The sequence below is a fragment of the Nomascus leucogenys genome, chromosome 22a (assembly GCF_006542625.1).
Source record: "Nomascus leucogenys isolate Asia chromosome 22a, Asia_NLE_v1, whole genome shotgun sequence".
NCBI lineage: Eukaryota > Metazoa > Chordata > Mammalia > Primates > Hylobatidae > Nomascus > Nomascus leucogenys.
This window is the reverse complement of record NC_044402.1, coordinates 24,196,737-24,224,430: the sequence shown is the minus strand read 5'-3', so window position 1 is coordinate 24,224,430 and position 27,694 is coordinate 24,196,737. Positions and strand designations below refer to the sequence as shown.

General features: G+C 42.0%; 1 protein-coding gene and 1 pseudogene across 3 annotated transcripts in view; one reads left to right on the top strand and one right to left on the bottom strand.

The window, feature by feature from the left end:
- The window catches only part of STON2 (stonin 2), a 173,890-nt gene that overhangs the window by 131,418 nt on the left and 14,778 nt on the right, over positions 1-27,694 (bottom strand). For 2 of the 3 annotated variants that reach the window (XM_030804175.1, XM_030804178.1), the window contains exons 2-3: positions 3,475-3,760; positions 1,067-1,351 (exon numbers count right to left, since the gene is read on the bottom strand). In XM_030804175.1, coding sequence (XP_030660035.1) covers positions 1,067-1,351; positions 3,475-3,562 — 373 coding nt within the window. In that variant the 5' untranslated portion in view covers positions 3,563-3,760. Of the gene's footprint in view, positions 1-1,066; positions 1,352-3,474; positions 3,761-25,423; positions 25,499-27,694 lie in introns of those variants that run through there. The other variant, XM_030804177.1, reaches the window with a different exon arrangement.
- LOC100582133 lies at positions 18,432-18,701 on the top strand (annotated as a pseudogene).

Below are 27,694 nucleotides of genomic sequence, written 5' to 3'. Positions count from 1 at the left end.
ACACCTTGATTTTGGCCCAGTGACACCCATGATGGACTTCTGAAATACAGAATAATAAGACGATAAACTTATCTTGTTTAAGCCACTACACTTGTGGTGACTTGTTACAGCAGCAAATAGAAAACTAATACAGTCCCAAAGCTTATCCAGTCACCTGTGGCATACTTCAGTGCATGATAAAGAAGAAGCCAGGTCACCAAGGTGGGGACTAACAACTCCTACAGCTTTACTAAACTCCCCAGTGCGGCTTCTGGCCATTGAAATGCCACAAAATAAGAGATTTCTCATGAACAACCATCCCTACCCATGAGGATTTGGATTCAAGAGTTCTGAAGTGTGAGAATATCCATGTTTAACAAATCCTATTGGTGACTTGGTTAGACATGGTTCAGTGGTCCACACTTTCACACACATTCCTCTTTTCTTATTTTTTGGAGACAGAGTCTCGCTCTGTCACCCAGGCTGGAGTGCAGTGGCGCGATCTCAGCTTACTGCAACCTCCGCTCTCAGGTTCAGCAATTCACATGCCTCAGCCTCCTGAGTGGCTGGGATTACAGATGTGTGTGACCACGCCCAGCTAATTTTTGTATTTTTAGTAGAGACAGGGTTTCTCCATGTTAGCCAGGAGGGTCTCAAACTCCTGACCTCAAGTGAGCCACCCTTCTCGGCCTCTCAAAGTGATGAAACTATAGGCGTGAGCCACCGCACCCAGCAGAAACATTCATTTCTGTATGTAAGGTGCTTAAAATTTAGGGGCTGAGTAAATATAATTCCAATCCCTAATAGAAAAATATATATGCATTATTTTAAAGACAAGTCAACAGCCAGGGACAAGAGTAAAGGACTAGAAATGTCCTAGAACACATACATTCTTTTGTATGCTTATGTCAACAAAAACAAGTTACAGAATTAAACCAGATGAGAACTCCGTCTGCTCTCCCCTATGTGACCAGTGCTTCAGGTTTAGGGGGCAGGTGAAACGGAATCCTGGCAGCCCTATAGACCTCTCACTGAAAAGCATCCCTGCTGAGCGCATACCCAAGCCGGGCCCTTCCTACCCCCTCACCTGTCTCAGCTGTTTCCTGATGAGGTGGAGATGTGCTGGCCCAGGGCGTGTCGTCTTCAAACTGAACCCAGTTGCTGATGGCCGAGGCCAGATCAGGTGGGGGCTGCTCAGGGCTCCCAGGTGGGGAAGCTGCTTCAGAGATGAGGCCCATCTTTTCAGAGGAGTCATCCTGCTCCGAGTGGGAATGGTCTTGAGAGCCTCCATCCACCACATTGTTCTCCCCGGAGGAGCTCTCGGACTGGTCTGGGGAAGATGACAGTCCTGGGAGGTGCTCTTCCGTGCCCCCTGAAACAGATACCAGACATCACCATCATGTGAGGAAGGCCGCTCTTCAGAGCCATCTCATGGAGGCAAAAACTAAGGATGGCCATGGGGTGCCCGCACGACTCGCCACTGCAGTGAGTGGGGAGAAGAAAGAGCCACACCCATCTGACTCCATGTTAAATGACTGTTTCCCTAATCATGTGTAAACGCTGTAAGCTCAGCATGTCTCGAGTCAGTATCCTGGCAGGCAGAGACTAGGGGCTTTCTTCACTGTTCTTATGCCAGCATCTACTCCAGTGCTTGGGGGTCACAAAGGAAATTGCTTACAGAGGTCAAGTAAGACCTGAGTCAAGTGGAACAAGTGAAAGGCAAAAGGGACTGGTGGGGACTGTGGCTGAACAGGAGCACTTCTGTCTGAAGACATTCAAATTCAAATTTCAAACTCTTTGCGGTCTAAGCTATACACAGCCACAGGACACCAGGTGCAAACCCGTGTGCACTAACGACCAGCTGAATGTAACCTAGAGGCTATTCCTGCAGCACTGCATCACTGCATCACTGCATCACTTGATTGGCCCTAGAAAATTTAACAGCCTTCAAAATTTTTTTTTGAAAATTAAAAAACCTGGCCGGGCGCGGTGGCTCACGCCTATAATCCCAACACTTTGGGAGGCCAAGGTGAGTGAATCACCTGAGGTCAGCGGTTCAAGACTAGCCTGACCAACATGGCGAAACCCCACCTCTACTAAAAATACAAAATTAGCCAGGCGTGGTGGCACATGCCTGTAATCACAGCTACTTGGGAAGCTGAGGCAGGAGAATCACTTGAACCCGGGAGGCGGAGGTTGCAGTGAGCTGAGATTGCGCCATTGCACTCCAGCCTGGACAACAAGAGCGAAACTCCGTATCAAAACAACAACAACAACAAAACTATATCCTGATTATGGTGGTAGACACACAAATCTATACATGTGCTGAAATTCATCAGCTGTACAACAAAAGAAGTCAATTTTTCTGTATAAATTTTTTTAATCAAATAATTAATGTAAAAATCTTTTCTCCCATCACTTGCCAACTGGTCCATCTGCAAGTATTCAAAGCCTCTACAGCACTGTCAAACAGAAATAAAATGTGAGCTACATATGTAATTTTAAATTTTCTAGTAGCCACATGAAAAAAATTAAACGCAACAGGAGAAAGTATTTTAATAATACACATTTCAACCCAATGTTGAAAATTTATAATTTCAACATGTAAGAAATATAAAATTGTTAGCTATTTAATTTTTTTAAACTAGGTCTTTGAAATTTAGCGTAGGTATTTGATGCTTACAGCAGATCCCAATTCAGACTTGTCACATTTCAGGGCCTCAGTAACCACGTGGCCACCATATTGGAGAGCACACCTGTCGACTCTCACTTTCTAGGTGTTATAAATGAAGGTGGGATGACTTCAGTTGGCACTGATAGCTACAGTAGAACAGAACCAACTGACATGCCTCTGCAAATATCTCCTGGATCCTACCTTGACCTTCATCCCTGAGCACAAGTTCTCCAAAGTCAATATAGTCATCCTCCTTATGATCAAGGATGACCGTACTGAGCTCTTTCCACATGCCTGGCACTGCTCTAAGCACTTTTATGTATGAATTCACTTAAGCCTCACAACAACCTGTGAGATAGGTACTGATTATCCCTACTGTACAGATAATGAAACTATGCATGGAGAGGTTAAATAAATAATCTACCCAAAAGCGTATCACTCATTCCTGGAGCAACACGGATTTGAACCCAAGCACTCTGGCTCCAGAGCCTGTCACTTTTAACAACTACTTTCAACAACTACATTTTAAAAAGGCTGAGAGTAAAGTACTTGGTAAATATTAAGTTTTTGTTTCTTGGGAGAAAAGAGCCAATACTTTTGGTGTTTCCAAGCCTCTTTTTAGGGCCCTAAGGTTCCCAAGACGCTTTTTTAGTGTGTAAATTCTTCCACTTAGGATTCTAAGATCTCAAGAAAGAAAGTGAGAAACTGACGCTTTTTTCTACACTAAGATCCCACCCAAAGAATAATCAAGTAGAAGCCATAACAAACAGACATGGTTCTTTGACAATCTCTTCACTTTAGGAAATGAAGGCACTCCTTACCCTGCGAGTGGGCAGGAAAGGGTGGCTCTTCATTGAAGGAGACCCATTCTGACTGGTGGGTGGCAATCACATGGTCCAAAGTCGTCATGCTAAAAAGGCACTGGTCATCTTCACACTGCTGACCTCAGGTGAACCCCAGAATACTGTCTGGGGTGGGCTGGGGTAGGGGTATGGTAGTACGGTAGACTTGGGTCCAGGGTCTGTTCTAGGTGTCTTGCCAAGGGCAGTACTCAGAATGTAGACAGATCAGCCCCTCTTGCCGTTGGTTAATTTGCCAGGCAGAAATCTGTTTAACAAACAAACAAACAAACAAAAAATTTAAAAGGATAACCATCACATTATACTGAATCCACATAGGTCTACGGCTTTTAGCGCTGCCCACAAGAAGGCCTGGGGTGGTTTCCAACTTGCCTTACTTCACTCTGTTCCTGTCATGCCCTCACCTTTTACACTGAAATGTCTGTCTTTAGCATCAAGATAAGCTTTTCTAGATAAGCTTTTATATCACACTTGCAAATTATTACACAAATTTCAGCAATTAGATTCTCTAACTTCCCTAATTATTGTATTTTAGAAATATTGTCATCTATAAGACTATCATTGCAAAACAAATATTAAAACTTTTCAAAATGCTTTCACTTTCTCCTATTAGCTGGCAAAATAGAAGCATGTTCTTTTCTATTAAATTAGTCCAGTTTCTTGCCTTAGGTAGGTAACTCTTTGTAAGCCTGATTTAAATCTTTGGCAGAAACCCAACAATCTCCAGATGGTATCTCCAAGCATAGTTTATCAATCAAGAAAAATAGAAATGAAGTGATCTTGTTCATTTGGAGTAAGAGGATAGGGAATATCTGTGCTAGTGAAAAACGTGAGAGAAACATTTTCAATCTAGGCCTATTTAAATTAGTTACAATGGTCTTGCCTTTGCTCATACTGCAATTATGTTCTAGGAATACAGAAAGATTCTTAATTGACATAATTTTGTTTATGGTATTAATATCTTTTTACAACCTGAGCCTAGCTCTTGATCTAATAATGATTTATAATGAATTAATAAAATCTGAATTTATCAAAAATTAATGCGCTTCCACAAAAGAGCTACTATATACCTTGAACAATATCAGTTCTTATTAACTGAATACACACAATATTCAGATAGTTTCTAGAACAACTTAACTCACAGTCTTCCAACTGCTGCACAATGAAAAGTTTAGGAAATTTTACTACAGGTTATCATCTGCAGTAAATAATCTCTACGTGGGAAAATCAGTAAAAACATGAACAGCTTTTGCTTTTTTGGTGTTTAAAACAATTAGTTTTGGCACATGATGCTTCCTACAACTAATGTTTATATAGAATTTATAATTTCCAGAAACACATTTTCATACCATACTTCACTTGATTCGGTAGCCATTTTGTTGAGTAGGACACATAGTACTCTAACTCTTCTATGGATAAAGAAATTTGGGCTGAGAAAAATTAAGTGACTTACCTAACACTTTTAGTGTTTCCAGGCCCTTTTGGTACTCTAAGGTTCTTAAAATCCTTCCTCCAGGCTTCTAAGTGGAAGAGTTTACAAATCTCAGCACAGTGGCTTTTTTTCATAATAAGATCTCACCCAAAGAATAATCAAGTAGAAGCCGTAACAAGCAGGTGTGTTCGAAGCACCACGATAAGTGATAGATCCAACCCTTGAGCCCAGGTCTTCTGCAGCCAAAACACTCTAACCCTGGTGTCACAGCCACAAACAAGTACAACAGAATACAGTACATATAGACTATCACCCAACTTAAGTACTTTACAAATATCAATTACAATGGAACTGTAATGAAATGTCCGGGAAACTCCCCATGTGAAAGTTTGCCAGCACACTCCAAGCTATACAAAGGATGGAAAGCCCAGAAGCCTCTTCTCCAAGTCCCTCTCCTAAGATCCTTGCCAACCACAAGGCCAGACACAGGCAAACAGCCTGGAGAGAGCAGGTCTCCCAAACCAGATCTTACCAGACAGCAGCACAGGGTCCACAAGCACAAAGAGCTGATTCCCACCGGCTTCTGCCTATGACGACTTTCTCAAGCCCTGTCAAATGTGTGTCACTCAATGTGGTAATGGCTGCGGGCCAAGATAAGGCAGTAAAATTGAAGAGTCAGATTCCTCCTCTCTCAACGACAGCAGCATGTAAACCAGCCCCACAGCACCCTTCAAAAAAAAAAAAAAAAAACCCCACAATACAAGTCCCTATGCTGACACATGCAGTGTCATCACTCAACGGGGAAAACATCCTGCCAATCCTGCAATGATGAACCCAGCAAAAGTCATGGATAAGTCGGGTAGGGAAGGGAACAGGGGAGGAAGGTGAAGGTTAAAAATTTTAAACTGAAAGGTTTTAAAGATCAACAACTTCAGGTGTTACGAGAAAACTGAAGCCCAAGGAAATCATGTGCATGAATAGAGATTGTGATCATGGGCCCGGGAGTTAGGTTGTTTGGATTTGAGTCCTATACCATCTTGGAGTCCTATACAGTCATGGACTCATAACTCAACCTCTTTAAGCTTCAGTTCACCCTTGTACACAAAGAATAATAAAACTCACTCCATAATTCTGAGGATTAAACAAGATAATGTACGCCAAGTACTCAGGACTGGATGTAATAAACCCTCTGTAACAATGACAATGAAAACAGCAGGTGACCTTACAGAGGGCTTACTGTGCCCCAGGCTCCATTCCAAACCAATGTTAGCCATCGCCAGCACTGCTGCTGTTGTTAAATGACTCGCCCAAGGTTGCGTAACTTGTTCGTAGAAGTCTTGGGACTGGAATGCAGATTTCATGAAACCACTCCATTTCTGTCATTTGCAGATTCTGGTTTCAGTCATTGTTCAAGAAGTTCTAGATGCTAAGTAGAGTCATGTGCTCAGCTACAGTGCCCAGAAGGCAGATTCTAAATCCTGTTCATTATAGATATAGGTGCATTCTGGCCAAAGTACCAAGACCATTCCTCAGAATGTATGAACCAAAAAAGAGCCCCAAAACTTTATCTATCCTTCCTTCACTTGTCCCAGACCAGACATGGGCTGGTGACAGACAACGAGTGGTCCCAATGAAGACTGGCGGAACAAATTGATCACATGGAACCCCCATCATATTCCATACCATAAATCCATAAAATGGATTTTAGGTATTTGCCATGGAAGAGCCACACCAATAAGCCATAAGAAATTAGACCTTGAAAAGTGCTGTGCTAGCAGCTGGAAACCCACAGAAGAACCCAATAATTGTGAGGTTAAGTTCATACCAGAATTAGTTTCATGGTAAAAACCTCACCCCATTTTTAGAATGTGAATCATAAAATGAGGTTTAGAATCACCACAAATGAGTGGTGACTCAGTATCAGCAGGAGGATTGACCAACAGATGCTAAAAGTTTCACTGAAGTCTTGGAGTTGCCATTTCAGAGAGCTACTTCTTTCTCAGCATTGCTTATATACAAAAATTTGTAGAAGGGAGAATGCAATTGTCTGATAAGATGGGGGTCACAGAAGTAGTTTTGTCTTATGACAGTCCTCTAATTGCCTTTGTGAGACCTACATGTCTGGAAATGTACCAGTTACCCTTGAGACAGCAACCCTCAAGCAGCTCCCAATACAGCTGAGGAGATAAGCACCCACAGAACAGCAAATACAAGTCCAGAATAACTGCCTCAGCTAAAGGACCTGCTGGGAGTGCCACAGTTTAGCCATAGGGAGACCTCTGAGAGTTGGAACCATATGGGACTGGGTGGGTTTCTGAGATCTGAAGGATGTCCTTGATTCTGGACCAACAGAGGGACAAGTGAGGGAAGCCTCTGGACAGGGGATCACCGCAAGTGACAGTAAAAATCAGAAGCAGACCTTAACATGGCATGTTTCTGTCTGAATAAGCCTCTGTCTGATGAGAGCAGAGGTATCCACTGGGGGAATATGGAGTGAAGGGATTGATTGACCATAAAAGCTAAGGAGAGTTCAAGGGGAAATGAGAAGCTGTGGGAGGTTTAAAAGCAGAGAGTGACTCAAGAAGTGTGCTTAAGGGAGATTAGCCTTCCTCAGACAGTGCTGGGCAGAAGTGTGGTGATGGAATTTTTCAGCCATCAGTACCTCTGGTGTGTTTCACAAAGTTGGGGGCCGCAGTCATCAGGAACATGTACTGTTTCTGCCCATTCTAGGGCCTCAGGGTCAAGGAAGAACACAACAGCATCTCTGCCCTCAAGCAGCTGTCAACTGCAGGGAGATACGACAGCAACCTAAAACAACAACCTCTGCTCTCTAACCTATTCTGGCAGTCAGTCACCAAAAGTAGAACAGCAGCAAGTAAGAGTGTTAAGAGACTTCTGAGAGCTTGAGCTATAGGTGGTCTTGAACTGTACCCTAAGCTGGAAAGGAGGGGTCAGAGCAAAAGAGCTGTGGGGCACAGGCACTCAGGAAGGGGGAGCAGGAATGGCATGTCTAGCCCACAGTGAGTTACACTCTGTTCATCTGAAGAGGGTGTCAAGTGCCCTGGAAAAGGAGCTCTAAGTTTCAGAACGAGTTTGAGCTCTGGAGCTTACCCTCTCCAATCCCATTGCCAATGCCGTGGCTCAGCCCCTCATGATCTCTCACGCAGACAGTTACAAGTCTCCTACCTGTCTCCCTGCCTTCAGGGAGGAGACAAACCTACTATCCAACCTGCTCGAACCTACGATCCAACCTACTATGCTAGAGTTATCTTCCTAAAACCTGAAAATGGCTATGCTACAGCTCTGCTTACAGCTCCTCAAGTCTCCTCACAGGACAAAGTGAGGTATGAGAAATGAACAAAGGATTCCTGAGAGCAGGGGTTGCATGCTATACCCTCAGCATTGAGCATAGTGCCTGGCACATGTTAGCAACTCAATAAAAATTGTTGTATAAATGCAGGCACTTTGTGAATCTGGCCCTGATCCACCTCTCTAATCCCATGTGTCATTCTCTCCCCTTGTGAATCCTATATTCCTGATGAACTGAGTTATTTGAAAGACTGTGTTTTTGAATATACTTTGTCCTATTCGATCACTTGTTCATATATTAATTTAATACATTATTAAATATATCTTTGGGTACATTTTCCCTACATTTTTATTTCATGAGCTCCTGTTCACCTTCAAGTCTTAGCTCAATCATTATCTCAGGCTTGGTTCAACAAGCATTTATGCCAAGTGGCAATCACTGAATGCAAAGATAACACAAATTATTTTGCCATAAAACCTTTATAATATGCGTGCTCATTGTTTTTTGCTTACTCAATACCCAAAACTCCTTTTTTTTTTTTTTTGAGAAAAAAAATATTATCTTTCCATCCCTCCTGGCAATTAATCCAGGCTTTGTCAATGGCTGCTAGAATGTTGAGGGAATGCTAAAAGGTACAAGGGCCTTGAATACATGAGAGAGTGGCATGCGAACAATGGAAACTTGACCCAAGCCCAAAAGCAGGCGCAACCCAATTCCGTGGCAATGGTGACAAGTGCGGCATCCTAACCAGACTTATGGTGTGACTCTGGCTCTGTTCACTGCTGGCTAGGTCCTGTGGCTCCTACCTATTTTCCAAGCCACGTTTGACAGTCATCTGGCAATCCAATGAGCTCTTTCATACCTTTCAATAGACTTCTTTCCTGCTTGTATTAGCCAAAATTAATTTCTGTTGCTTGCAACCAAAAACTCTGATCTATGGTGGTACTCCTCAACTTCCAATAAGTAAAGTACCATACTTCTCACTTGCCCTTTATCCCCCATATCTTCTGAATGCTGATACTATCTTAACCTACACTCATTTACCAAATTATAATGAAATTATTTGCGAATGTGGCTATATGAGGAAAGGGACTTGATCTTTTGCTTATTGATGTCTTTAACTCTTAGAATAGGGTATGGCTTTTAGTAAATGTTTGTTGGGTAACCAGCTGGATGGATGGATGAATGAATGAATGAATGAATGAATGAATTTGCCTTAACATACAGTAGGTAGCCTCTTCAGCTCTTTTGAGATGTTAGTAAATGTTTCAGGAAGGTTAATTTAAACACTATGTGTAAAATAGTTTTGGAGAAAATCTGGATATAGGGAAATATGTTCATTCCCCTTTCTCTTTGATCTAAAATTACATCATCCAATTCCAATACAGTAGACACTAGACATAGGGACTACTGATATGTGGTTAACCCGAATGAGTTGTTCCTTAAGTGTAAAATATACACCAGATTTTAAAGAGTATAAAAATGTGTAAAATATCTAATAATTGTATACTGCTTTCATGTTAAAATGGCATCTTGGATGTATTAGCTTAAGTAAAACATACTGTTAAAATTAATTTCACCAGTTCCTTTTAACTTTTTTAAATGAAATCACTAAAGTATTTAAAATCATATCTAAGTAGCCCACACTATACTTCTTTCTCTTTTAACTGAGACAGGATCTCACTCTTGCTCAGGCTGGAGCACCAGGGCACTATCACAGCTCACTACAGCCTTGACCTCTGCAGGCACATGTGATCCTCCCACCTCAGCCTCCTGAGTAGCTGGGTCTATAAGTGCACACCATCACACCCAGCTAATTTTAAAAAATGTTTCCGTAGAGACAGGGTCTCACTATGTTGCCCAGGCTGGTCTCAAACTCCTGGGCTCAAGCAGTCCTCCCGCCTCAGTCTCCCAAAGTGCTGGGATTACAGGCACGAGTTACCACACCTGGCCTCATGGTATACTCCTATTGGACAGCACTGCTCTAAAGCAGTCCATTTTTATTTCACCCTTGATTTTGAAGGCTACTTTTCACAAGACACAGAATTTTTCCTTCAGTATTTTGCCTTTTGGTCTGAATGTTTCTAATGAGCAGTTGATTATATGTAATTACTCATGCTTATATAATGTGTCTTCTTTCCTCTAATGGCTTTCAATATTTTCTCTTTATCTTTCATTTTCAGCAACTGACTATAGTGTATTTGGATGTAGTTTTCTTAGAACTCATTTTACTTGAAGTTAGTGGAGTTTCTTGAATCTGTATGTCAGTTTTTTCATTAAATTTGGAAAAACTGAGTCAGTATTTCTTCAAATGTGTTTTTCTGCCCCTTTTCCATCTCTTCTGTTAATCTGTCCTTGCGTTCACTGACTCTTTCTCTTCTCATCTCCATTCTCCCATAAGCTTATCCTGTGAATTTTGTATCTTAGTTATTCTGCTTTTCCATTTTATAATGTTCTTTTATAATTTCTATTTCTCTGCTGTGATGTTCACTCATTGTGACATATATTCACTCATTGTGACAATATTTTCCTTTAGTTCTTTGAACATATTTATAATGGCTGCTTTAAAGACTTTGTCTACTAAATCCAACCTCTGGACCATTTGGCATTAGTTACTATTGACTTTTTTGTTTTGTTTTGTTTTGCTTGACTACGGGTAATACTTTCCTACTATGGGTAATACTTTCCTAAGGTTTTTTGTTTTTTTTTTTTTTGCTTTTTTTTTTTTTTTTTTGCATACCTAATAATTGTTGGTGATACACTGAAGACCTTCTGGATTTGACTTTCCTCTGCAGAGTGCTGATTTTTGTTCCAGCAGGCAGTCTGACCAAGCGCTGCTCACCTAGAGCTTGTATAAAGCTTGGTCTTTTACTTCATTGGATTAATTAGTTTCCCACGGCCCTCTAATTGCGATAGGACTCAATTTCTAAACTCTGTCTCCCCTGCAGATCTTGACAGGGTCTGATGGTTAATATTGAGCGTCAACTTGATTGGACTGAAGGATGCAAAGTATTGTTCCCAGATATGTCTTTAAGGGTGTTGCCAAAGGAGATTAACATTTGAGTCAGTGGACTGGGAGAGGCAGACTCACTCTCAATCTGGGTGGGTACCATCTAAACAGTAGCCAGTGTGGCTAGAATAAAGCAGGCGGAAGAAAGTGGAATGACCAGACTTGCTGAGTCTTCTGGCCTTCATCTTTCTCCCATGCTGGATGCTTCCTGCCCTCAAACATCAGACTCCAGTTTCTTCAGCTTTTGGACTCTTGGACTTACACCAGTGATTTGCCAGAGGCTCCTCGGCCTTTGGCCACGGACTGAAGGCTGCGCTGTCGGCTTCCCTACTTTTGAGGTTTTGGGACTCGGGTTGGATTCCTTGCTCCTCAGCTTGAAGACAGCCTACTGTGGGACTTCACCTTGTGATCAATACTCCTTAATAAACTCCCCTTCATATATACATCTATCCTATTAATTCTGTCCCTTTAGAGGACCCTGACTAATACACAGGGCTTGGTTCTAGGCTTTGCTAGGGTAGGTTTAAAGTAAATCTTACTCTAGAGCATGGGCTGGCAAACTACAGTCACAGCAGCCTAAGTCTGGCCCTCTGCCTTTTTTGGTAAATAAAGTTGCATTATTAGTATATTTACCAGCCACACTCATTAGCTTACATATTGTCTATGGTTGCTTTTGGTCTCCAATAGCAGAGTTGAGTAGCTGTGACAGATACTGTATGGCTCACAGGGACTGAAATAATTACTGCTCAATAATAACAACTACTGGCCCTTTATAGAAAAAAATTTACAGACCCTCCTTGAGAACATGGTCCTTCCCCCTAAGACACAGGCTTTCTATACTTGGTTGGATGCTTGAGATGTTAATAAGACGTTAACAAGTTCTTTCCACTGTGGCTAGGCTGGACCAGACCACCAATGTCCCCCACTATTGCCTGATGTCCAGTATCTTTGTCCCATTCTCAATCCTCCAGCAGCCACTCTATTAAGCTCTGTATGGTTTCAGTGTGTACCTGTGCACTCTAAGCTGGCCAAGGGTTCTCTCGGTACACCCACACATACTTCTGCTCCTCTCCCCATCCCCATGCTCTCTGGTCCCCAACTCTCTGCTCTCTGGTGGCCTGTCCTGCAGATTCCAGCTGCTTCAATTGCCCCAAACTCTGATCCCTGTTTTCTTAGCTCAGCAGGACTGCTGTGCTCGGCTTAGACTCCAGCTGACCACACTGCAGTCAGGAAACTCTTCCCTGGAAAAGAGCCAAGGCGAGTGTCAGGCTCACCTCAGGATAGAAAATATTATGCTGCCTGTTGACTGAAGCCTGAAAACAGTTGCCTCATAGATGTTGTTGTTTTGTGGTTGTTCGCTGCAGAAGAAGGGCTAGTTACCAAGTATAACCAGAACTGGAAGCCCTCCCCTGGAACATTACTTTCTGACTTGTGTTCACTTTTAAAAAGAGACTAGTTCAGACATCTAAATACAGGTCATTTCACACTAATGTACTGAAAATTAATTGGAAATTTTACAGAAATTTTATAAACCATATGAAAATAAAAGGAAGGTTTCATTCAGCCATATAGATTAATTCCATTGCTCCAGAGCTGGGAAAATGATTTTTGTTAGGTTAGCTACGCTATATAATACAAAAACATTACTTGTGCCTTGTTAGTGATCCAAAAGAGGTTGTTAAATCTTTGGCCATCTTCCCTGTCTACCTCTTTTTCATAGGTATTCAGCTAGGTAGCGTCTATGAAAATCTCCACATCCACTTTTTGGGTTTGAGACTACTGGCAACCACTGTCCAGCCATCTGTTTGGAGTTTATGCAGAAACATCTTCAACTAGATCCTGGTGTCCATTCCAAACCCACAAGGCCTCAGTTTTCTCTTAAATAAGGACAAGCATCTAAAGGTCAAATCAAAATCTACAAAGAAAGGAAGAATGGGAAAAACAGACTACATAAATTCTATATATTTCTTTACAGCGTTCTTCTAAAGCAAGATATTCAGCTACCTTATTGAGCATCTACTATGCACTCAGAATTGTGCATAGCACAACGACACAAGATAACAACAAGCTTTCATACACTGATATCTGTGTCACAGTGGGCTACAGGAGCCATAGAGGCTGAATCAGAAAGTTGAAATAACCATGCTGCTTGTTTCATAAGTTGCTAGAACAAAGAGAAGACTGGAAGGCCCCATTACCCTGTGAGAAAGACTAAATCAGATTAAGGACTTGAACACTGCTTCTCTTCCCTTTCCTTCTTCCACATTCTTTTCCTTGATGAGAGACCTGAATTCTAATTAATAAAACCTGAACAGAGTTCACTGAAGAACACACACACACACACACACACACACACACACACACACACACACATTAACAGGTACCTTGATGCTCCTAAAAGAGAAAATGAGTTGAGTGATCCTGGTTGTTTGCTCTTATTATTTTGACTTTTTAAAAATTTCATTCTTTCATTTAAATATTTTATTTGAAAAAACAAAAGGAGACCACCCAATCTTCCTCCAATTTCCATTGAAAACTGGGGAACAGAATGAACACCTCAGCCTCAAATCAAACATGGATGAGAAAGAAGTCCAAAAGAAACAAATGTCATACTTTGACCACAGTTGGCATCTATCTATGATTCTCCATAAGTGAACTCCCTCTTCTTTTTGTCTTACAAGCACACACAGCATAATCTCCTAACCCTATGCGCCTTCCCTTCTCTAAAGTCATATTACTTGTGTGTATGGGTGTGTGTATATGTGTGTATACATGCATATACACACATTTATGTACATGCATACATATATGTATATCCCAAGGTTATAATTACAAAATACTCTATTGTGTGATTTTCCTTCAAAATAAACAATCCCGATGGCTCTGCTATCTAACAATTCCATGGCCCCACATTCAGAGTCAAGAATCTAAGTTACACTTGGCTTGAAAAACTGGTTAGGCATTGCCTCTGATCTTTGCTGCATTCCTGAGGCAGTGACCTTGACTGACATCCCCAGGTACCTGAGCACTGTATCACATTAGTGCATGGCTCTGGTAGGAGGTCAGGCTTTAAAGATTGCAAAATATGTTTCAGTTCCTTGAACTCTTAGAAGATACTGACTTACTCCATCTTGGTACATTCATCTTGGTTTAACTCCACTTCATATTTTTTTTTGAAATGAGAATACTAATATTTTGCCTGCATGATAGTGGGGAGTTGATGTGGATAATTTCTTATCTGTATTTTGGAGCCATATATAAATTAGATGCATTTTACAATTCATCTAATTTCAGAAAAGATAAAACATTTTTTAAGGCTGGGCACAGTGGCTCACGACTGTAATCCTAGCAATTTGGAAGGCCAAGGAGGGTGGATCACTTGAGGTCAGGATTTTCTGACCAGACTGGCCAACATGGTGAAACCTCGTCTCTACCAAAAATACGAAAATTAGCCAGGCGTAGTGGTATGCCCATAATTCCAGCTACTCACAAGGCTGAGGCAGGAGAATCGCTTGAACCCAGGAGGTGGAGGTTGCAGTGAGCCGAGATTGCGGTACTGCACTCTAGCCTGGATGACAGAGTGAGACTCCATCTCAAAAAAAAAAAAAAAAAAAAAAAATATATATATATATATATATATATATATACACTTATTTATACACACACACACACATATTTCTTAGAATCAATGACATTGTCTTATTTTTTACCAGTTATCAAAAATTACAATTAATATATAGTTCCAGAATGCAAAGAACTTCATGGGTGATTTCAATTCACTTTTACAGTAACCCTGAGATAAGTAAAGGAAATATTTCTCTCACTTGATAAAGAAACTGGCTCAGAGAGGTTCTGTGACTAGATCAAGGTCACAGAGCTAACCATCTCCCAAAATTGGGACAGAATAACAGACCTCCTGACTCCATAAATTCCGCACTCTTTCCACAACAGCACATTCTGCCTTCTAGAAATGAGGTATAACTGACAGAGTTCACTGCATCACCAGCATCCATTTCTTCTCATCACCCTGGTTTAAGCCAATCACAGTAATTCCTATTCCTGCTTTCCTATCTTCACCTGGAGGTGGTAACTTCACCAGGTTCTAGCTAGTTAGACATACATGGAGATATAGTGAGAAATATAGTTCTAAAAAGTATTTTTTGTCTTGGTTTTGTTTTGCTATCCCAATGAAGGAGACAGATGCAGTTCACGCAGCTCTGATCCTTCTCATTTTCTCTTTTTTCCTAACTTGAATATGGTCTTAATAGCTGGAGCTACAATAATCATAGGAAGGACAGGCTAAGACAATAACAGTCATTGGCCCTGATGTCACTGAGCCACTGAACTGATATCAACAATCATTTGTTTCTCTATTTTTTTATGTGAAAAATTATATTTTTGCTTAAGCTATTAGAATTAGACTTTCTGATGCATGCAGATGAATGTAAACTCTAACCAAAAAAAAAAAAAAAAAAAAAACAGAAGAGATCAATGTGGTAGGCAGAATCCTAAAATGACCCCATTATATCTGAGCCCTGGTATTACTCTTGTAGTTACGTTATACTGCATGGCAAAACAGATTTTACAGATGCAATTAAGGTTACTACTCAATTGACCTTAAGACAGGGAGATGATCCAGGTGAGCCAAATCTAATTAATGAGCTCTTTAAATGGGGGCTTCAGTCCTGCAACCACAAGGAACTGAACTCTGCCAACAATAGGCCATAGCCTGAAGGGGACCCTGAGCTCCAGTGAGAACACCACTGGCCAACCCTTGATTTCTGCCCGTGGTACCCTGAGCAGGGAACCCATTCAGACTGTGCCAGACTTCTGACCTAACAAAGAGCGAGGTTTCAACACACACTTTGTGGTCCTGTGATACACACTTAGAGAAAACCAATACATAAACCAAGAAAATCTCTGATTGTCAATGAGATTGTGAAAGAAAAAGGGAGTATAACAGTAAAAAAATGGGAGGAGAATTTACTCCAGAGCTTAAAATCTTCGGAGTCTAGGCAAAGCCTTCTTTTCCCAATAATTTCCCAATATGGATAAGGGACTGAACTTCAACTAAAATCAACCATTATCCATAGTAAGGAATAAACAAAGACAATGCAAAACAGCAGAAAATACAAAATGACACATGTCGCACTTTGAAACATACTACATGGGTATTCTCTCTCCAGGTTTAATTTCTTTTTTTCTACCTTGCTTATTTAGGCCACTGCAAAATTAGGTTACCTTTTCAGAGACACGGGGCAAGGCTGGAAAAGTGATCATTTTTAGTGGAGAAAGTTAAGGAAAATTTTGGGGCATGTTCCCTTTCGACATCAGGAGCCCAATGGCAATTCAACCAGTTTTCTGGAGCAGCAGTGATCATTACACACCAGTGACTCTTCTTAACAGTGAGGGATGTTAACATTTTAGAATGTTTTGAAGGTGGGATGAGGGGAGAGTGAGGAAAAAAGGAAGGAAAGGAAAAGTAAACTCGATTGTGGGATCTTCTCTCACACTCTTTCCTTAAATAGGATATTTATTCATTCATCAAACAAGTGGTTATTAAATACCAGCTAGATGTTCAGGGTACAAAAGTAAATAAGGGCTGGGCGCAGTGGCTCACACCTGTAATCCCAGCACTTTGGGAGGCCAAGGCGGGTGGATCACCTGAGGTCAGGAGTTCAAGACCGGCCTGACCAACATGGTGAAACCCTGCCTCTACTAAAAATACAAAAATTAGCCGGGTGTGGTGGCGCATGCCTGTAATCCCGGTCACTCCAGGGGGTGAGGCAGGAGAATCGCTTGAACCTGAGAGGCAGAGGTTGCAGTGAGCTGAGATCACACCATTGCACTCTAGCCTGGCAAGGCTTTGCAACAAGAGTGAAACTCCGCCTAAAAAGTAAAAAAAAATAATAAAATAAATTTTAAAAAGTAAATGAGACAGATATAGACCCTGCCTTCAGGGGGCTTACATCATGAGGGAAAAGGAAGTAAGAAACAAGTCAACCAAAAACAAAAGACCTACAAATAAACAGAGTTAAGACAAGGAATAACAAGGAATCTTATACAAAGAGTGACAGAAGATGTCTCTGAAGAGGTAACACTTAACTATTATCTCAAAGATAAGAAGAAGCCAACCACGATGGGATGAAAAGTGAAGAGGACTCAAGGTAAAGGAAACCAAAGACACAAAGAGTCTGAGATGAGAAAAACAAATAAACAAATCCAGAAAAAACTTGACCTGGGAATAGAGTAGGCAAGAGGCATGAGAGGTTGTAAAGGTCACGAGTTTTTAGAACTACGAGGTCTTGTGATTCAGATTAAGATGTTTAACTTTTATTCCAAGCACGATGAGAAGTCACTGAAGAAGTTTAAAGAGGAGCAACAAAATTTGATTTGCCTTTTTCGAAACTCAGTAAAGAAGAGAATGGAAAGGGAAAGACTGGAATTAAAGCAAACAATTAGGAAGCTGTCAAAACAGTTGAGAAAAGAGATGATGGTGGCCTGAAACAACCTAGATGTCCGATGATGTACAGGATAGATAAGCAAAAGGTAGTATATACATGCAATGGAACATTATTCAGCCTTAAAAAGAAAGCAAATTCTGATACATGCTACAACATGAATGACCCTTGAGGACATCATGCTGAGTGAAATAAGCCAGTTACAAAACGACAAATACTACATGATTCCACTTATATGAAGTACTTAGAGTAGTCACATTAACAGAATAGAAAGTAGAATGGTTGCCAGGGGCCGGGAAGGCAGAGGAGTTAGTGTTTAACAGGTACGAAGTTTCAGTTTTGCAAGATAAAAAGAGTTCTGGAGATGGATGCGGCAATAGTTGCACAACGATGTGAAAGGACATAATGCCGCTGAACTCTACTCTTAAAAACGGTTAAGGTGGCCCATTTTATAGTTGTAATTTAACAGAATTTTTAAAATTAAATAAAAAAAATAAATGACCACGCAAGCTGAAACTATGCAAAGCAGTCTTCGCAAAGGGGAAAATATGATTGTTTTGTGACCTTTAAAACTTTGTCAAACATTAAAAGCTTTCTTCTTAGATGCGCCACGGCTTCGGTAGCGATGGCAGCTCCAGCCGGGCGATGCTAGCACCTCCCCAGGAGACCGTTGCAGTCAGCCAGCCCCCTTCTCCATGGGTAACCATGTGCGACCAAAAGGCCGTGATCAAAAACGCAGACATGTCGGAAGAGATGCAACAGAACTCGGTGGAATGCGCTACTCAGGTGCTGGAGAAATACAACAAAGAGAGGAACACTGTGGCTCATATCAAGAAGGAATGTGACAAGAAGTACAATCCCACCTGACGTTGCATCATGGGGAGGAACTTCAGTAGCTATGTGACACATGAAACCAAACACCACTTTTACTTCTACCTGGGCCAAGTGGCCATCCTTCTGTTCAAATCTGGTTAAGAGCACGGACTGTGCCACCCACCTGTGGTCCATCGAAAAACAAGGACTGCAGCCTAAATTCCAAATACCAGAGACTGAAATTTTCAGCCTTGCTGAGGGAACACCTCGATGTTTGAACTTTTATTGTGTTTTGTACAGGGCATTCTCTGTACTAGTTTGTTGTGGTTATAAAACAATTAGCAAAATAGCGTACATTTGTATTTATTTTCTATTCCATACTTCTGCCTCACATTGTTTTCTCTCAAAATCCATTCCTTTAAAAAATAAATCTGTTGGCCGGGCACGGTGGCTCACACCTGTAATCTCAGCACTTTGGGAGGCTGAGGCGGGCAGATCAAGCAGCCAGGTGTTCGAGACCAGCCTGACCAACGTGGTGAAACCCCGTCTCTATTAAAAATACAAAAAAAACAGCCCGGCATGGTGGCGTTCATCTGTAATCCCAGCTACTTGGGAGGCTGAGGCAGGAGAACTGCTTGAACCCGGGAGGGAGAGGGTGCAGTGAGCAGAGATCACGCCACTGTACTCCAGCCTGGGCGACAAGAGAAAGACTCCGTCTCAAAAAATAAATAAATAAACAAATCTGTTGCATATGTGGGAAAAAAAAAAGCTTTCTTACTGTTGTAATTTAAAATATTAGCAACATTTAATCAAACATTAAAAGCTTTCTTACCGTTGTAATTTAAAATATTAGCAACATTGAGAATAAAGTGGTTTATTTCTTTATAAAGAAAAAAAAGATGATGATGGCCAGAGTCTGGATGAAACAATGGAGATGAAGAGAAAGAGATGTCATCTGAGATATATTTTAGAGGCAGGGTCTTCAGGACTTACTGATGGATGTCACATGGGAGGGAGGACAAGGAATTCTGGTGGAGGTCAGGGTGGGTGATAGTGCCATTGACTGGGGTAGACAGAGAGAGTTAGAATTTGGGAGTAAAGCATTTCTTTTTAAATATGATACATTTGGGATGCTCATTAGACATCCAAGAGAGATGTCAACTAGGCGCCTGGACTTTTGAGTCTGAAGCTTGAGGCCAGCAATACAAGTTAGGACATGATCATCAGACAGAAGGGATCCAGTTATCTAGGGAGAAGCTGTAGCAAAAGCAAAGAAGTGGCCAATGCTTTCACACACCAGGGCAATGTGGATGCTCACGCTTAGAAAGCTCCATCCAAGCTTTAGAACCCTGTGACTCCAAATGGACAGAGAAGATGGTGGAGTCCCAGATAGTGAGTGCTGCTGTGCCCTGCTCTTCAATACAAGGGCATGCATGTGTTAGAGGTCCTGGACCAAGCAGCCCACTCTCTATCTGGCCACTTGGAAACAGAAAAGTTTGAAATGAGGCTTTTCTCCATAAGATTCCTTGAATACTAGATGTGAAAAAAAAAAAATGAAGATGTTGCCAAAGAACTCAGCAAATACAAGAACAGATGTCTTCCACGGTAACTCTGCCACTAGGGGAGGAGAAGGTGCCACGAATGATACAACAAGAGCAGGAATTTCCTGACACCGCAGGCCATTTAATATTGATTAAAAGAGTAATTATTAAAGGAAATAATAATTATAAATGAGATAATGAGATTATTACTTCATTTAAGAATGTGAGAATGCTTGGTGGCCTGATGTGGGTGAGGATGCTTGCTGGGCTGCAGAGTGTTATTTAAAAGGTAAGATCTGCTCATTGTTGTCCATCAAATGGCAGAATGTGGAAAGGGGCTAAGGGCTCTGGGAACAAAGTCAGGTGCTTTGGAGACTCTCCTACGATCACCAATCCTTCTTCTCCATGGCTGGTAGGGGACACAAAGGCACAGAGAAGGGAAGCAGCTGGAGTGGCTCTCACTTTACTGACAATGATGCCCATGACCTGTCTCCTACCACCCCTGCCCTGGACCCAAGCACTGTTCATGACAGTTCACTTTTGCCATCCTATAGATGAGGTACATTACCTCCTTTGTTCCTCTTATCAACCTTATGAGGTAGGTACTATTATTAATAACACCAGCATTTCAGAGATGACAAAAGCTGAGGCCAGAGAGTTTTAAGTAACGTGCTCAAGGTCAGAGAGTAGTAAAGAGTAGTCTGGGATTCTAACTAAAATCTTTCTGATGTCTGAGACTGTTCACAGACAATTCATTAACTCATTCATTCAATCAACCAAGACAAATTAAGAGCCACCAATGTGCCGAGCCCTGACCCTCTGCTAGATGTTAGGGATATAACACTAAAAATACAAAAATTAGGGTGTGGTGGTGCACACCTGTAGTCCCAGCTACTCGGGAGGCTGAGGCAGGAGAATCACTTGAACTCAGGAGGTGGAGGTGGCAGTGAGCCAAGACCGCACCACTGCACTCCAGCCTGGCAACAGAGTGAGACTCCATCTCAAAAAAAAAAAAAATCTATTGTAACTCCTATAGCTGCCTTGTACATAGCAAAATTATATTACATTGTGGGTTTCTATGTATATGAATATACACTTAAGGTTTTAATTTGGTCAAATCAGAGAAGAAAATATATCCAAAAAAATCATAGTATTTTTCTAATCCTGTCTTGGAGCTTCTTCAGTTTTTAATATTCTGGGAACTCAGAAAAAGCAAGGAACATAGGTCTCTCTCCACCACCTCTGAGAGGCCCTGAGCTTGCATGACAGCACAGGTTACTAAGGAGCATGACCAAAGGTCAGGGGCAGGGTGTGGGGAGCCCACAGAGGCTTCCTGGAAGAGGCTGTATCTAACCTGAGTCTTCGGAGGATGCCTAGCATACCCTTCAGAGCACAAGCTCTTCAGGCAGCAGGCCAAGTCCCCCGTTGTTAACTCTAGTCATGGAACATCTCTGTCTCTGAAACGCTCTAAGCCTGAGTTTCATCTAGTAGTATCTACCTCAGAGATTCTGTACGATGCTGCAGGTAAACCTTTTCATGAACAATAAGCACTCAGTCAATGCTATCTATTACCATCGTTATTTCTACCCATAAAGGTTCGGAGGAGTTAGCCTGGTCAAGAGAGAGAACAAGAACTTGCTGATTTCATTCCTGTGGTCATGGCATTCAGGAAGTGAAAGTGCAAAGGAGGAGGAGACCTTAGAAATTTGGGGAAAAAAAGGAAGCAGTGGTGTGAGCTTCAGCCTGAGACAGGAAAGAGCCTAGCTGGCTCAATGCCAGACATTGGTTGGCCTAGAAATGAGTAGTGAGAGAAGGTACCGGAGGCAGGGTCAACACAGTGGACAATTTCAGGGCCCATTCCCATGGTCATCTATGTGAGCCATGCCCACGAAGAGTGTGTACCACACAGTCTGTGCAGTGGAAGGTGGCAACCTGCCTGTCTGGGTGCTCCACAGGCCCCTGAACAGAGGACACTGCTGCTATAAGCATCAGCCAACGTGTCCTACTGCTGGTGTGGCCAAGTCATCTGGGCCATTTCAGTCAACAGGAGGCAGCACTGTGACCAAAGCTATGACCAACCCCTTTGGACCATAGGAAAACCATATCCAAGGGAGTCCAGTTGTGACGTGAGGGTCTGGTTTTATCCTAATTTATCAGTAGAGCTGCAGGCACACAAAACCTTTATGTTTAGAGCTCCTGCCAACACTTTCTATACCAAGAATAACAAGGATTAGAGGAAAACAGAGCTCCAGGCCACAAATCTCAAGCTTGGTGGGTAGCTCTACAATGAAGTCAGCTCAATGCAGATCTGTCTAGAAAAACACAGGGTTTTATTCCCCAGGTAGATGACGCAGAGGAAAAACTATTTCCCCCTTCCTCTTTTGTAAAAATCAAACTTTCCTTCTGGGTTGAACTGCCAACTCCCTTCAACTTGTTCCTGCCACTCAAGTCTTTGGCATCCCAAAAGGACGCCGTGACACTCCATCCCTTGCATGCTTACACTCCCACAGCACTGTGTTGCACAACTCCAGGAGGTGCCATTCACATACAATGTGATATAAACCAAGTTCTCTTATCTGATGCTGCCCCTAGAGCTATTCACCGCCTCCCCGCCGGCCCCCCGCTCTGCAACAGCACAGGCCCTCCCACATCACCATCCACACTGTAGAAAAGCAAAGAAATGTTGAATCTTCAGGAGAAAACCTTAACTGGGCAAAAAGATCAAAGTAGAGAAAATACCTTATAGCCACAGGAATCCTCGGGCTTGTTCTTTACTCAACAGAATAGAAGAAACAACAGTGACAGGAAATAGCAATTAAGCTTGGGTGACAGGAGAATAGTAGTGCCATAGTATCTGAGGTAAGGGCAGAGAAGACCTCAATACATACCCTAAGGAAACTAGCAGTGGTCCCTTTAACTGTGCAATTAATTGGAGACAGGATAGGAAATAAGTTTTTGGGATATGTTGAGATGCAAAGACTGTGAAAATCTAGATTTGGTGTCTAGAGAAAAATTACAGGTGATAAGTTAGATTTTAGAGTCATCCAAGAAAAAACAATGTACGAAGCCAAGGGAATGAGTAGGTTATCAATAGGGGAAGTAAAAAGATAGAAGATGACTGACTCTTGGAGCATGCCTACATAAGGGAGTGGGGCTGGGGAGGGAGAAGTTAGACCCTCGGGCGACAGAGCCAGGCAGAGAGAGAGACAGAAAAACCAGAGGGCTCCAAGTTATGATGGCAAGAGGGAATTTTGAAAAAGAAGTTTTCTCTAGTGTCAACTGCTGAGGAGAGACATAAAGGGCCTTGGGTGGTCGCTGGTGACTTCAGAAAGCTTGCAGAGTTTAGCTTCTGGAGGGATGGATCCTTCCTGGCAGAATTTCTAGTGCTCAGTGCCATTACACAGAAGGAAAGTGTATTAGTCCGTTTTCATATAAAGACATACCCAAGACTGGGCAATTTAAAAAAGAAAAAGGTTTAATTGGACTTACAGTTCCACGTGGCTGGGGAAGTCTCACAATCATGGCAGAAGGGAAGGAGGAACAAGTCACATCTTACATGGATGGCAGCAGGCAAAGAGAGAGCCTGTGCATGGGAACTCCTCTTAATAAAACCATCAGATCTCATGAGACTTATTCACTATCATGAGAACAGCATAGGAAAGACTTGTCCCCACGATTCAATTATCTCCCATCAAGTCCCTCCTATAATACGTGGGAATTCAAGATGAGATTTGGGTGGGGACACAGCCAAACCGTATTAGAAAGCGACAAGCATTTGTAGAATAAAGTAGAACAGTTGAACTGGAAGCTTGATTGCAAGGAGTTAATAATAAACCCGGATTACAGTTTAAAGCTTAATGACTCTTAATACAGCTTTGTAAAAAAAGGCAAAAAGTTACCAGCATACATATTGTTAATCCTGATTATGTGCTTCCCTGGAGGAAGTACTTTTCTGTTTACCTGGCACAGATTGAAGCTTGCCTCAGGTAAGGGGCAAGAGGCTAGTTCCTTGGATCTTCTCTGCCACAAATTCGCTGAATGACCACAGCACAAATGTAAAACCTTTCTGCTTTTGTTTCCACAAATTTATTAATTTGGGATTGATATAAAGTTATTTGCAAAGACCTTAAAAATATTTGGAAGACAGGAAATACACTTATGTAGTCTCAAGCCCCATGTGGTTCTCACACATTTCCAATAAAACAAAATACCTGGCAGGTAAACACCACTTCCATAGAAGCTTTTTATCATGCCTTCCCACCCTTTTTCGCAAGATTAAAACTGGGTCTGAGATTTTTATTCCCTAGAAAAAAGTTTCAGACCAAGAAAATACCTCTTAAAATCTCAATAAAACCTTTCTAAGCTCTACAAATTAAAAAAAAAAAAAACTCTAAACTTAAATTTGTTTACTATACTAGGATTAACACTCTATCATTCTCAAATTGTATTTTAAAGAGAAAATATTAATGACTATAACTAATATCTTGTGAGTGCTTACCCTATACAGTACTGTGTTGAGGCCTACAAATGCATTATCTTGTCCCATCTTTACAACAACATCCTGATATAAGCTGCTATTACTAATGACTCTTTTCCAGATGAGGAAACTAAGGCTTGGACTGGCCAACTTTCTCAAGGTCACACAAGTAGTAAGTGGCAAAGCTAGGATTTAAACCCAGAATACATCACAGATATTGTTAAGGATCCATTTTCACAGCTGTATCACTGACATAAAAGTTTATATATATATATATATATGTATTTAATTTCTTAAATTGGGATTTTTAAAAACAGGAAATTATGGAACAGATGGTCAGCCTCCATAGGAACTAGTTCACAGGTTCTAAATGATGGATCTTTTTCTACTAATGCATCCATCTGCCCAATTCCCCTAAATGAGGGTGGCCAACACCACTCACTTGCATAGAGAAGGACAGCAGATGCATGGCTGAAGCCTTGAACTTCCAGGCAAGCCCTGCTGCATCCATGCTCTAGAGACCACCTGATGCATACTGTTCTTCCCTCTTCCACCTCCACTGGCCCATGATTCTCTAGGGAAATACTGGCAGGTGTGAACATGTCTTAGGCCAGATTCCTTAGGAGGCAGAGCCTGAGGTGAAGCCTCTACACTAGTGTTTTACAGCAATCCCAGGGAAGCCCAAGAAAGAGAAGAGAAGTGAGATAGGGAAAGCAAACATAAGATGGAGTGGGCCTAAACTGGCCATGGCTTCACAGGAATCAGCTTGTTGCTGGGTCAGAGAGGCTGTTGGGAACTAAGGTACCTCAAAACCTTTCATTGGAGGGGCTGGTGCTTGGACAGGAAATGTACCTGCCAGCACCCACCTGTCTCTTATTCCCCTTTGGTCGCAGTTCACACCATGTTGGCCCAACTCCCCACATTTTGGGGGTGCATCTTCTAGATCATTTAGCAGCAGATGAGAAATCCAGATTCCACACCCTTCAATGTGGTACTTCATCTGAGTCCTGAAGTAGTCAAAGGACCTGCAGTAGTAGCCTCGGATGGGAGAATGATTCAGTTCAGTGGCCCAGAGACAGGTAGGGCTAAGAGGGCTTGAGATGCACCTAAGAGATAGCCAATACGGAAAGTTAAAATCTGGATAAGAGTCAATGCTGGTATGCAATGCCACATGCGTAGAATATAGAGAGATGATCTAATAGGTCTTGTTGGACTCTGGGTTATTTATGCTCATGGAGTTTCTGCAGGCTTTTAGAAGTCTGGCACAGAACATTGCCCATTCATTCATTCATTCATTCAATAAGCATTTATTCAGCATCTCCTATTGCTAGGGATGTTCCTGTGAAATTCTAAGAACAGAGAGAGGACTAAGATCCAGCCCCTGCCTTGGAGAGAGAGACAGGCAAATAAATAATCACAGTATGGTATGATCAGGGCAACTTCAGGAGAATGTAGCAGTGCGATGGGTGCACAGGAGTGACACCTAGTCCAATTTGGGGTCACTGAAGAATAACAGGGAAGGCAACAACTCGTTGAAAGATAAATAGAAATTAGTTCTGTGAGGCAGGGGTCACTGGTGGAGAAAATGGACATTCCAGGCTGGCAGGATGGCATCTATAGGAACAAAGCATGACAATACAAAATGGTCAATAAGAGGGTACCATTGCACTCAGCCATGCTTAACCACTCACGTTAACATGCAAAACTATTGTTTGCTACCAAAGGGTGTATGCAACCTCCCTGATTCCTACGTCCATCCCCAGACCTGCCCCCTCCCTAACCTCACACCTGAACATCACCCATCACTGACCCCAACCCCTGCAGTGTGTGTCACAGACAGGGTGGGATCTGGAAATGAATAAGGCATGATGTGAAGGGAGGACGAGAGGCTCAGAAATGAGGTTCATGTTCAAGGATGGCCTGAGATTCAGCATTAATGTTAGAAATAGGTCAGGGGGCAGGGATGGGATGAAGCACTGAGACGGTATGAAGATGTCTTTTTGTTACCCGACTTGGAATGTGAAGTGTAATAGTTTTTTCAAGGCCTCCACTCAAAACAGCTTCATTAAAAATGTATTATGCCCCTACTGAGTCCAGAAGATGAATAAAAAGATATGTTTTCTGAACCATAGGTGATTTACTTTGATGAAGCAATGAGCCAGAAGGAGAAGAGTAAGACAGGAGGCTGGAGAGCTAGGAGTCAGGTCAGACAGGGCCCAGTAGGCCATGTCAAGAAGGTTGGGTTTTGTCATAAAGGCAATGGAGATCGATTAAACAATTTAAGCAGGGAAATAACATGACCCAATTTGTTTTTTAGAAAAAGGTTATTCTGGAAGCAATGAGAAAGATCAACCGGACAGTGAAAAGACCAGCTAGTAATTAGAGTGATTAGGCATCGCAAGATGGGGGATAGAGAGGAAAGGTGTTTTTACAGCCATTTAGGATGTAATGTTATCAAGATATGGGGATAGAATCTTTTTTGGACTCATTGAGATTGTGGAAGTAAAGATGCCGTAGGTGGATGAAAAAAACCTTTGGAAAACTGGATCAATTTTTGTACCATTTGCCACGATAAGGACTTCAAGAGGAAGAATGGTTGGGAGATAAAAGGGAGGTGATGAGCTTAGCATTAGGCCCAGTGATTTGACGGGCCTGTGGGACAACCACATTGAGATGGTGTCTTTAGGACCTGTTAAATAGGCAGATTAAGAGCTCCGAAGAAGAGAGATGAGTGCTAAAAACACAGACTGAGAGGCCACTGGAAGCTGGGGATTTGGACTTGGTCACTCAGAATAAGAGGAAATACAAGAACCAAGGCTGGAACCCTGGGGAAGGTCATTTGTGTTTGGCACAGGATAAACAGCCACTTGGAGGAAGTTCCTCATAAACGTGTTACCTTGTCACCATCATGAGGGCCTGGATTATCTTAGAACTCAGCAGAAGATCAGGTGCTCTGATTTGGACATGCTTTGTTTGGCCCTGCCAAGTCTCCTGTTGAAGTTTGATCCCCAGTGTTGGTGGTGGGGACTGGTAGGAGGTGTTTGGATTGTGAGGCCAGATCCCTATGAATGGTGCCATTCTCACAGGAGTGAGTGAGTTCTCACTTAGTTCCTGCGAGAACTGAAGTTGAAAAGAGC